Source organism: Malus sylvestris, chromosome 8 (assembly GCF_916048215.2).
Source record: "Malus sylvestris chromosome 8, drMalSylv7.2, whole genome shotgun sequence".
Lineage (NCBI taxonomy): Eukaryota > Viridiplantae > Streptophyta > Magnoliopsida > Rosales > Rosaceae > Malus > Malus sylvestris.
In genome coordinates, this window is record NC_062267.1 from 3,209,981 (window position 1) to 3,222,616 (window position 12,636).

General features: G+C 38.4%; 2 protein-coding genes across 3 annotated transcripts; both read left to right on the forward strand.

Moving 5' to 3' along the window:
* Positions 1-990: 990 nt before the first annotated feature.
* LOC126632788 (serine/threonine protein phosphatase 2A 55 kDa regulatory subunit B beta isoform-like) lies at positions 991-7,867 on the forward strand. Of its 2 annotated transcripts, XM_050303281.1 has the most exons (13): positions 1,086-1,218; positions 1,350-1,493; positions 2,047-2,150; positions 2,283-2,381; positions 2,510-2,629; positions 4,184-4,275; positions 5,024-5,142; positions 5,496-5,619; positions 5,780-5,903; positions 6,569-6,637; positions 6,749-6,885; positions 6,989-7,066; positions 7,209-7,867. In XM_050303281.1, the coding sequence occupies exons 4-13, from the start codon at positions 2,313-2,315 to the stop codon at positions 7,459-7,461; spliced, it is 1,185 nt and encodes a 394-aa protein (XP_050159238.1). In that variant the 5' UTR covers positions 1,086-1,218; positions 1,350-1,493; positions 2,047-2,150; positions 2,283-2,312; the 3' UTR covers positions 7,462-7,867. The 2 variants fall into 2 exon arrangements, with proteins under 2 accessions (XP_050159237.1, XP_050159238.1); XM_050303280.1 differs by lacking the exon at positions 1,350-1,493 and having other exon boundaries at positions 991-1,218.
* Positions 7,868-9,891: 2,024 nt separating this feature from the next.
* LOC126632791 (NADH dehydrogenase [ubiquinone] iron-sulfur protein 7, mitochondrial) lies at positions 9,892-11,701 on the forward strand. Its single transcript, XM_050303284.1, has 2 exons — positions 9,892-10,430; positions 11,224-11,701. The coding sequence occupies exons 1-2, from the start codon at positions 10,024-10,026 to the stop codon at positions 11,456-11,458; spliced, it is 642 nt and encodes a 213-aa protein (XP_050159241.1). The 5' UTR covers positions 9,892-10,023; the 3' UTR covers positions 11,459-11,701.
* Positions 11,702-12,636: the final 935 nt, after the last annotated feature.

Consider the following 12,636-nt stretch of genomic DNA (forward strand, 5'->3'; position numbering starts at 1 on the left):
TTGGAACTTCACGGGGTGGTTTAGACCACCCCAAAGAAATTCATGGGACTAATGGCAGCGGCGGGGAGCGGATAGCATTGAAGAAGCAAATTGCTTCTTTTTCTTTTTCTTGCAAAGCCGAGAGAAACCAAACAAATAAAGATTTAGAAGGATGGATTTGTGCCTTTGAATGCTTTGTTGCTTTCCTTTGCCATGTATCCTCTTCTCTGTTTGCCCTTGTCTCCTAGAATTTCTGCAACACTTTACTTCTTTGATTGCTCTTCAACTTTCTGAAGATTTCTGCCATATATTCTTTTCTGTTGTCTCTTAATTTCTGCAGCGTTTTTTTTGTTTTTCTCTCCTCCGTATGCTTTTGTCGTGTGCCCTCCCCTTTTTATAAACGCAAGGAGCAGTTCCATTAACCTCTTCCATTTTCTGTTACGTGTTCTACTTTCCCGGGGTGTGGGGAAGTTGAGGAAGGCCATCACTTTACTGAGTTGAGATGTGGGAGCTTAGGAGAGTTCTGGATAGACAAGAACTCTATTTTTTAGTCTTTGGGCAGAAATGTAATTCACACAACTAAATTTTGTTGTTTTTTTTAAGTCTCACCTACTGTTAAAATACCTCCAATATTAAAAAAAAAAAAAAAAAAAACCTCCCACTCCCTCCCCGTACTCTCTCTCTCCCCCTCTCTCCTTCTTATTTTCTAAAAAAATATGTTCATACACACAAAATGTGTAGGCAAATGCTAATATATATAATGTGAACCTTATTTTTAGTCGGTCCACGTTTTGGACTACTATTTTTTCTAATGTATCTCCATCTTTATAAAACTTGCTAATATATTTTCTCTATGAAAATATATGGCTCAACAAAAACCTCTTATTTACAAGTAAAAATAAACACCATTAAACCATAATATTAACTGCCAAACCATTTCAATTATAAAATTTCAACAATAAAAAGTGCTACATTAAAAAATATATATATATATCAATAGTGAGGACGCTGAATTATTTGGACATCCACGAAGTCAACTAAAAAGCTACGTCTCCTAGTCGATTTTTCTTCATTGATTTCTCTTCTCTCTTTCTAGTCGATTTTTTTGGAATAAACAAATGAACTGCTGCGGAGAGGGCCTCGCGGCTCGGGCGACGTCAGGGGCGGCCGTATCGCCGCTCGAGTGGAAGTTTTCGCAGGTCTTCGGAGAAAGGACCGCCGGCGAAGAAGTTGAGGAAGGTAAGAGTAATACTCTTCCCCTGATTTTCGTTTCGTTTCGTATTGTTAAGGATTCACTATTGCTTTCGTTCTCATTACGTTTAATACTATTAATTTAATGTTAAATACATGTAGCGGATGATTTGTTGCAGAAATTGTGTATTGAATGACGGGAGACGCCAATGAAATTTAATCGAAAAAGTTTGGTCTTTTGATGACCGAAGCATTTGAGCTGAATACTTAAGTTATTGGCTGGTGGTTTTGTGGCTATTATTGATTAAGCTATACATTTGGAGGTTGTCTATTTGTGTAGCTGTCAGTTTTTATTTTTCTTTTAATTTAATTCACTACATTTTGAAGTGTTTCAAAATAATTAAAAGCACTTTTAGAAAAAATGTGTTTGGGTTCTAAAAACACTTGAAGGGCTTTCTGTAAGAACCACTAGTTATGTGCATCGTTCAGAAAACACTTTTAAGTGTTTTTCAATGATTTACTTCCATTTTCACTCAGGGTTGGTTCTAAAAACATTTTCACCAAAAAAATTTTCAGTCATTTTAAAAGTACTTTAAAAAACGAGCTATGATGTTGATTAGTATAGGGATTCATTTTCGAACATATTGTTGCAATCGATACATGTAGAGCTATATTTTTAAACTTAAAGGCCCTAGATTTGAGAAATAAGTGAACTTGTTAATCAAGTGTGAAGAACGCGTCATTTGCGATCAATAGCTATTCTTATATACCCGCTTTTGAATTTCTGAAAAAGATACTTTATAGAGTGTTTGAGGGCATTGAAGTGCTTTGGTGCAGAATTACTTAGGTTTGCTTACTTGCTGGTTGTTTTTGCAGTTGATGTAATATCCGCTATTGAATTTGATAGAACGGGGGACCACCTTGCCGCTGGAGATCGTGGAGGCCCGGTGGTTTTATTTGAAAGAACTGATATAAAGGATGTAAGTTAATACATTTTTCTTTTGAGGGGTTTGGGGCATGGATGTGCATTTTCCTTGTACTTAATATGCCGTTATATTTGTTACACTGGTGTGATTTAGTTGTACTTTGATGGTATAAACTTAAATAATTAGCATGGTGGACACCGGAGAGATCTGGAGAGGATGGATTATTCAATCAGTGGGCATCCTGAGTTCCGCTATAAAACTGAATTCCAGAGTCATAAAATCGAGGTATGACTTTCTTTGTGCTTAACGAGGACAAGTATAAATAGGCTTATGAAGATTTCCTCTTTGCTGGAATCTGGATTTGACTAACTTGCATCCTAACTTGCATCTTACTTGGTTTTTCCTGAACTCAGTTTGATTATTATAAGAACAAGGCAATTGAGGAAACAATCAACAAGATCAGATGGTGTCAAACAGCTAACGGTGCACTGTTTCTCCTCTCCACTAATGACAAAACCATCAAATACTGGAAGGTAGCACCAACCTTTTGAACTCGTATGTGGTTAGATTATTATATAAAAGATGATTTCTCGACATTAGTTGCATTGCCCTTTCCATTTATATATTGTTCGGAACAAAGATGGCTATTACTTCAGCCATTTCATTTTATACATTATTCTTGAGATGAACACGCGCATACGCACATGCAGAGTGTAGTGGATGAATTGTTATGGCTTCCAATAGGCAGTACAATAACTTAAGATATAATTATTTTAATTTTTTAATTGTGGAAGGACGCTGTCACTTCCGCTAGGTGGCTCACAACAAAACAATTGTGCAACAGACGCTATCACTTCCGCAATACTACAGCCTGTATGCAGCGGCCTCATCAATGATAACAAACAGAGCAACATCATGTTGCCAATCAAACCCTAAGAACTGAAATTGCTTCATGGATCTCATGATAATAATTAGAACCTTAATTCAAACCCCAAAATTGAAATTTAGAGAATTAATTCAAACCCCAAAACTGAAAATTAGAACATTAATTCAAACACCAAAACTGAAAATTAGAACATTAATTCAAACACCAAAACTGAAATTGCTTCAACGATGTGAGAGAGAGAGAGAGGGAGGGAGAGGGAGAGAGAGAGAGAGAGAGAGAGAGAGAGAGAGAGAGAGAGAGGGAGGGGGAGAGGGAGGGAGAGGGAGAGGGAGAGGGAGAGGGAGAGAGAGAGTTATGTTTACCTAATCAATGAGATCGAGCTCGTTCGTTGGTTGCCAAATAAACGCTATTTCAGAAAACCCCAAAAAAATCGGTTCATCGTCCATGTTAGCTGCTAGAACCAAACCCTGAATTAAAATTAAACTACAAAAATAGAAGCAAACTGGAGAGTAGCCAAACCCTAACCTAAAAATTAAATTAATTAATTACAGCAAATCGAGTACCTGCTACCTGGAAGGCGACGGCGGTGTGGCGCTGAGACCGACAGAGAGAGAGGAAAATGAGGAGTTGTGCAGCGGCAGGAGGGAAGAGGGGCGTGCGGAGTGTTTTGCGAGAGAGAAGAGGGCGTGCGGAGTGTTTTGAGGAATCGGGAGAAAGGAGCAGTAATGGCAAATTGGAAAAATTCATTAACAAAGTACTGTAGCTCTGTGTTTTGAATAATAAGCCGCTTCTTGAAGCTGCTTTTTGCAGCTTTCACTTTTTTGCTTTTTTTTTCATCTGAACTTTTGAAATAAAGCTGTTTTGGAATGTTTAAACTTTTCCAACTTTTTTTCATACCATCTTTTTAAAAAATCACCTTAACTTCAAACTGTGGCTAAATCTATGGAAAATGGTGCAGTTGCTAGTCCCATGTCAGCAAGTTCAAAACCGTATCTTGCAAATGGAGCATGTCAGCAAGTTCATTTCCATCTCTGCACTTGCCAGTGGTAGTTGTACACTATTTGACTTGTTTATTTTCTGACAGCATATGGTTTTTCCTTTATGATATTTCGAAAATTTTCCAGAGTCAATTGTGCTTAACTTTCTTGGTGAATGACGTCCTATTATTTAGCTCTAACACTTGACCATTTGTGGCATCCAGGTGACCAGTCAAGAGACGAGCCTTGTGGCTAGATGTCGAAGACTCTATGCCAATGCTCATGACTATTATATTAATTCGATTTCAAATAACAGGTACATCTTTTTTTTTCAATGGAATATGCCTTCACCTTTTCATCTGTTTTTAATCTTGTTGTGTATGTTCAGTGTTTGCCTTGATGCTTGTGCTCCTATTTGAAAATTCCATTATTTTATTACCTTAGACCATCTCCAACCTTTGGGCTAAAAGCCAAATTTTTTAGCCCAGAAACACATTTTCTGCTCCAACCCTTCTACCCTATAATTTTAGCCCGAAATTATTAAAGAATGAAATTAGCCTAAATTTTTTTCTTAAATCAATTTTTTTTTAAAAATAAATATGTAGATTATTGTAAATTAATTTGATGAACATTTTAATCTAAAAAAATTTAAATTCCGATAAACATTTCGCATTTAGCCCGGGGGGAAAGCTGGGGGTATTTGGCCCAGAAATAGCATTTGGCATTTAGCCTAAAATTTTAGCATGGGTTGGAGAGTGTTTGGGGGGTAATTTGGGGGGTAATTTGGCTTTTAGCCCAGGGTTGGAGATGGTCTTATCATGGAGGAGACAATTGTGTAGTTGTCGAACTTCCCCCACCCCCAAAAGAAAAAAAAAAAAAAAACAGTTTATGTAGCACACGGTGACACTAAAGAACAATTTATGTCACTAGATGAAAAAGATTTATCTTCGAGTCTTGCTAATATGTATTATGCAGTATATTCTCTGGTATTATTGCATGGATATAATCTAACATGGTCTCCATCTTCTGGTCACTAATAATGTAGCTATCTTTTGGTTTTGCAGTGGTGGTGAAACTTTTATATCAGCTGATGACCTTCGAATTAATCTTTGGAACTTAGAGATTAGCAATCAAAGTTTTAATATTGTTGACGTGAAGCCGGCAAACATGGAGGATCTAACTGGTAGAACCCACAACACTATGATGACAATTGCTTACTTTCCTAGCTTTTAACTATCATTTGAAGAGAAATGGCAGTAGACATAACCTTGACCCAATTATTTGGGCCTGATACAAGGCTCCTGGTCTTCCATTCAGTCATATTCTGGATAATGTTTCATTAAATGGCATGCTATTATGTCTTTCTTAGATTTCATCTGTTTCTATTTACTTTGATCTCCCTTTCGTTAGGTTTGGATGGCTGAAATGTTCTCGCCATGTAGTAAACTTAAATTATGCCTTATTTATATGCTTTGTTTGTCAAAGAGCTCCACATGTGTAATTATTTATCTTTACATACTTGAAATTTACGTGCAGAGTTGATAACATCTGCAGAATTTCACCCTACTCATTGTAACATGTTGGCATACAGTAGCTCAAAAGGCTCAATTCGTCTTATCGATCTGCGGCAGTCAGCTTTATGTGACACTCATAGCAAATTGTGAGTCATCTTTCATTCTTCCTTCCTTCCATTCTTGCACTCATCAAAGATGATTTAGTATTATAATAAAATAAATGTATGAGAAATCTTTTGACATTTTTTGCCGTCTTTAATTTTCTTGGTTTGCTTTGAATCGTAATTATGATTTGTAACGGTGCAGGTTTGAAGAACAAGAAGTGCTCGGCTCAAGATCTTTTTTCACTGACTTACTAGCATCAATTTCAGATATGAAGTTTGCTAAGAATGGACGACATATACTAAGTCGGGATTACATGACTCTTAAGGTTCATATATTCATACTCTTATAATAAGATGGTTCATACTTCCAATATTTAGAAACTTCAGTATCATTAGTCCTAGAAACAAAGTTGCAAGTAACAAACACTTAAAAACCTTATTTTCCCTCCCTCCCTCCCTTCCTTCCAGTGGATTGGTGACATGGGCAATGGCCTCTATGGATGCCACCCCTCAACATCTCACTGTTTCTGCCGTCCCTCCTTCCCTTCCTTTCAGTGGATTGGTGACATGGGTGATGCCCTCTATGGGTGCCACCCCTCAATATTTCACTGTTTCTGTTGATTCCTCAGCTAAAATATTCCTTCCTTCCATTGGATTGGTGACATGGCCAATGTCCTCTATGGGTGCCCTCAATATCTCACTGTTTGTGCCATCCCTCTTTCCCTGCCTTCCTTACAGTGGACTGGTGACGTGGGCAATGCCCTCTATGGGTGCAGCCCCCAATATCTCACTGTTTCTGTTGCTTCCTCGGCTAAAATATGCTAATGTTGTTACTGTGATGTTTAGAGTTAGTACTTGATATCATGATTTTCAATTTTGTGCTTGTGGTGAGTTGGGGCATTGCAACTACTTCTTATCTTCAGATTTCTCTGATTCTTAACCCTGTCCGTTACAATTTTTGTTCTCACCTTTTCTTTTTGGGGTTTCTCAGTTATGGGACATCAACATGGATTCTGGCCCAGTTGCCACTTTCCAGGTTCATGAACATCTAAGACCAAAGGTAATGTATTCCTTCGAAAAGTTTTTTTGATCGCATGTGATCTTAAAAGAAGACAAGACTAATTAAGTAATACCATACAATTCAACTTATTAAGTTCTTTACCTTTCTCAGCTCTGTGATTTATACAAAAATGATTATTTCGAAAATGATTCTTTCGAAAATGATTCTTGCGAAAATGATTCTATCTTCGATAAGTTTGAGTGCTGTCTAAGTGGAGATGGACACCGAGTGGCAACAGGTTCTTACAGGTTCGACTTACACCATACACATCCTTTGTTGCTTTTGTACTTACACCCTGACCTAAGTAGTGTGGGACTCAACATATGAAGAAACACATTTTTGTGATTCCAGCAATCTGTTTCGAGTGTTTGGTTGTTCTGAAGGGAGCACAGAAGCAACAACATTGGAGGCCAGCAAAAACCCCCTGAGGTATCTTTTTTAAATTCTATATATGCTCGTCAGGCATGCTATTGTTAGGGCACAGTATCATTTTGGTCCAAGAAAAACTCTTGTTTATTTTCTTTTGTTCTCTTGGTCAAATGTGCTTACAATTTTTCTCCTGAACTTCCAGGAGACAAGTTCAAACGCTAGCAAGGCCTTCTAGATCTTTGGGCAACCTTCGTCGTGTTCTCAGGCGAGGTATGTGCTTCCATTGTAACATAAAAGGTGCGGATAACTCTGGAGCTGATGCGGATAACTCTGGAGCTGATGCAAACGGAAACTCTTTTGACTTCACAACAAAGTTGCTACATCTTGCATGGCACCCTTCTGAGGATTTAATCGCCTGTGCTGCTTCAAACAGCCTATACATGTATTATGCGTAAAAGTAGTACGGAAAGTTGTATGTCTTGGCCGGCAAAGCTCTTCTGATTTCTATTGACAAAAGGTTGCTTGCGTTCTTCTCCGGTTAGTGATGTTAGCTGCGCCCTACCTAACTACAAAATGAGGAAGCATTTTTGCTGATGTCAACATTTTCAAGAAGAAAGTAGTATCTGCCCCTCCCATACAGGCGATACCTTGCTGTTTATGGTAACTCGTAAGGGAGAATACTGTAGTCCTAATTGTGTCTTGTTAGTTGAAGAGATGTGATATTAGCTCATCAGCCTACCGAAAGAATACCTTTGCTGCCACAGTAGAAACCAATTGGGTCCTATATCCTGAAGCGGGGAGAAGCTGTAGTGGGCCTTGAACCTTGTATTATTTGAAGTAAAGTTAAAAGGGTTTGTGAAATTTTTATCACTGTTTTTATTCTAAGGAAAACTAATGAAAAATGCTTACAAATTTTGAGTTTTAACGATAAGGACAAAATAAAAGGTAAAGTGAATAGTATCAGGATTGACTTTTTAGTGTAAGAATGTGGGTTTTCGTTAAAGTGAACAGTACCGGGAGTTTTTCGTTAAAGTTCCATTTATTCTAACCATTCTTTCCCCCTCTTTCAGAGTCTGCTGATTTTCTTTGTTTGTTCCTTTGGACAGTGAAGGCTCCATATTAGATATTCTTTCGACAGTTTCACTGGGAATCAAAGATTTGTCGGTCTTAATTCATCTGGTTATCGGGTGTTTATTGTTTTAGGTAAATGTTTTTGGTGTAGGCAAACTGATCATCTCTATATTGTACGAGGTTCGGTCACAATATCGAAGCATATGGACTAGTTTTGGTGAATTAGGTGCTTCCTTCGTTTAGTTTGTGCTGGCATTAGTATAGCCCTTGGGAGCTAGGAACTGTAGCAAACTTTTCTTTTGTTCTTAAACCACTATTTTATCAAGCATATGGTGAACTTTTCCTCTTTTTGTTTATGTTTTCCAAACCCTTGTGAATTGATTTGGAAAATTGGGGTTAGTGGCCCTTTTCCAAACCCACCAACCAAAAATAGTCGTCTCGAAATGCCCTCCTTGACGAAAATACTCATTACCGAGACAATTACCCTCATTACCGACGCAATATTAGTAGATTATTGACTCAATCTTAGGGTATTTTCATCAAAGAGGATAAATAAAGATTGCATTATTCGAGGAGGGCTAGTTTTAGTTAGTGTATTGAGTACAAATCCTTTTTGGATCTAAAAAAAGGGAGCCTAAGGATCAAATGATTCGGCCGTTAAAATTTGATCTAACGGCTACAAACAAGGAGTCCTCTAATATTTATAATAATTGTAACCGTTGGATCAAATTTCAATGATCCGGATCATTTAATCCTTAGGTTCATTTTTATTAGATCCGGAGATGATACTCTAATATATTTGTAAAAGGCTTGTAAGCCCGATTTCCCATTCATTTTTTATCTACTGGGCATAATTTTCACAAAATTACTGCGTTGAGGTCTTTCCCCTATGGTATGGTAATTTTTGTTGTATCACGTGAGTAGATCACTATGAGAATTCGTTTCGTGCAACTGATCACATTTGTTGTATTAGATGAGTAGCACGGTCTTTGAGAGATTCGTTTCGTGTAACAAATTATACTTATTGTAAGAGACTTGTACTGTACAACGGATGCATGAAAGTGATTCTTCCACATCATAAGGGTGAAGCTTTTATTATGAGATGGACGTTAGGCATGGCGGTGGACTTTTGTTTGATGGTCTCAATTTTGCCACATTAGCAGCTTAAAAGTTTATAAACAGTTGAGTAGCAACTCAAGTCGTGATAGTTTAAGTCGGTTTCATGTACCCTTTAACTAGTATTTGATGAACATCACATGAAAACCATAAAATTAGCAATGCCCTCTCAATCTAGTGACTTCTTTTGATTTGTCCCTTCGACTCTTAAAATGTGCAAATTGTTTTTTTTTTCTCGATTGAATTGATGAAAATGATTCTAAATTTAACGGAATAATTTCATAACTGATAGTAGAAGCGAATTAGCACGTTCTAAAATTTTAGAACTAAATTAAAAGTTCAACGGACAAAATTTGTACCCAAATTAAAAGTTCAGTAGGCAAACTGGAATAAGTAATATGTCCGAGGTAATGCTAAATGGTGGTTCCTTTTACTCGTCATTTTTTACTTCTCACGTACATTTTTATTTTCAATCTTCGAATCAAATGAATTGAAGAATATTAAATCTTATAAATTAACAAATGATGAGTTGGAAGTAAAAATTTGCGATAACGCATATCTGTTATTAAAAAATAAGATCTCAAAATCTCATAATCGCACTACCGTAATTTAGGAAAATCCAAAATATAGAAGTCCAAAAATGGGTAAACGTAAAATCCCAATTAGCAACCTAAAAAATAGACTAATCCTAAGAAAATTAGAAATTGTCCTTCACTTCCAGATGCAAAACTGACACGGAGAAAACAGCTTCAGGCTAAATATTTCAGCTTTCCTCAAAATTCTCCTCCCTCTCTCTCTCTCTCTCTCAGCTCCTCCGAAGCTCCACGGTCATGGCTCTGCTGACCCGAGCCCGCATCCCTCTCCAGCTCTCGGCCCAGCGGGCCCTCTCTCTCCACACCACCGTCCCCTCCCTCTCGTCCTCCGCCCCCTCCGGCTCCACTCCCGCCACCTATGCCCGCCCTCCTCCCCCTTCCGCCTCCCCGCCCCCTCCTGGCCTCTCTAAGGCCGCCGAGTTCGTGATCTCGAAGGTCGACGATCTCATGAACTGGGCCCGCCGCGGCTCCATCTGGCCAATGACCTTCGGCCTCGCCTGCTGCGCCGTCGAGATGATGCACACCGGAGCTGCCCGCTACGATTTGGACCGATTCGGCATCATTTTCCGGCCCAGTCCTCGCCAGTCCGATTGCATGATCGTCGCCGGCACTCTCACCAACAAGATGGCACCCGCTCTCCGCAAGTAAGCAACAACCCCTTCCTTCCCTCTCAATTTTCTGAATCTCGGTTTTAGGGTTTCTGGATTTTTGAGCTTAGAAAATGTTTTGGTGATAATTAGATTTGTATTTACCTAATGTAATCTCAAATTGGAACAATTGGGGGCTTTGATTAAGCTCAATTTTAAGGAAATCTCCGATTAAATGGGAATAACATGTACACCCTTCTCCTCCAGTTCGTTATTAGGACTTAGGATATGCATTTTGCCAATGAAAGTGCTGGTTATGGTGATTAGCCAAGTTCATTAGAGCAGTATGCTCCCGCTCCCATCAAGTTCGACCTCCCTCTAGTTTAGATTATAGACAAGATTATCGCTTGAATATAAAAGGAAATTGTTATTAGCACTCCAAAAATTTCATTTGGCACTCCAAACTTTCTATAAATAGAAAGAAAAATACACTTGTGAGGAGTGTAGGATGAGATTTTTGGAGTGTTAATAACAATTCCCATATAAAAAATGTATTAGCTATTGAATAACAAAATCTAGTTCCAAGGGGGTTGTAGCTCAAATATTTAAGAGGATTGTGTGTCTTCAATGCATGGGATTTGCCCTCCACAATATCGCTTGTATCGAAGAAAAAACTACCGTGTTGTGTCTTTTGATGGATGGGATTTCTTTTGGAAAGTGCATAATTGCCTTCGATTTTGGGAGTTAAAAGCTCCTCGCCAACCTTTCAGTCTAGGCATTGTTGTAATGTTTGCACAAGTAAACAAAGAGGTATGAATTGTTTTGATCTTTATGCTAAATTTTGTTGCAGGGTTTATGACCAAATGCCTGAGCCGAGATGGGTCATCTCCATGGGAAGCTGTGCAAATGGAGGTGGTTACTACCATTACTCCTATTCTGTTGTTAGGGGTTGTGACAGGATCGTACCCGTTGATATCTATGTTCCAGGCTGCCCTCCCACCGCCGAAGCCCTACTCTACGGCCTTCTCCAGCTGCAGAAGAAAATCAACCGGCGCAAGGATTTCCTCCTTTGGTGGACCAAGTGAGGGCCTTCATCTTTTTTTTGGGGGGCTGCTTTTGCTATATTTATCCAATAATAAGTCTATCAGGGGAGGTTTGCCCTGGCAAAGCACCATGTAAAGGGAGAGATTTTGCATTTACGTGTTATAAATTTTAGATCCCAGGGTGTCCTGTATTGTGCTTTCTGCATATTTCCGTCGTTTTGGAGCTATAATAGTAGCCACTGATTCTGTAAAACTTTTTTCTGTTTCAATCTGGGTGCTTGAACTGATCTCCCATGTTTATCTACTTGTTTGATTGATTGTTGGAAGCTGCTTATACTTTTTGTTTAACCCGGGATTAAGTAATGTAGCCGTGTTTTTCGTAAACCCTTGAGTTTGTGATTTCAGTTTCGTAGTCATATTATTGTTGGAAATCTTCTTGTCTGAGACTGGTCCAAGGGTTCTAGGACTCGACTCGGAGGTCAGGTGTTGAAGACACAACCCGTCACCTAGGTGCCCGAGGACTTCAATGTGCGGGACATGAACCCCATCTCCCGAAACCCAAATGCCGGGGACGGGGATTGGGGACCTCTGGAAGCTTGGGACTCAAATCTGGGACCTTTCGATGCATGGGATTTGGACTCAGAACCTCAGTGTTTGGTAGCCCCAATCATACGATCATTTTGGCTTGTTTATTAAGAAGGGTACATAGCTTAGTATTATCATGTCCAATTCAATCCTAACCTCCTGACATTATGGATTATCAATCCTCCCGGCATGTAGTGCAATATCTTAATGGGTTGGGTGTTGAGTTTCTACTAATGCATCTCGAATTCGAAACTCTCTCTTCTAATTAATGTAATAGTTTCGAACTTTCTCATCCTCTTAATAATAGTAAAATTTAAAAAATAAAAAGATAAGCATTACAAAACTCAACATTAATTTTTGCTTCTCCGAATGATCGTGCTTATTGCTTAGATTATTTTATTTGGTATTCGCGCTAGTTAAAACGTAAATCTTATATGATGTTCTCGCCACATAAAAATAAACATAATCGTATGTAACAGTATAATCGTGTATATATGAGAGATATTCTCTGATAAACTTTTTTTACATTTTACTTACAATTAGAAAAATAAAATTAATTGACAAAAAAGAACGGGTATAAAACCTCACAAATTCTTTTCACTTTTACATTTTTACCACTCGCTTTCCGTCCGGTA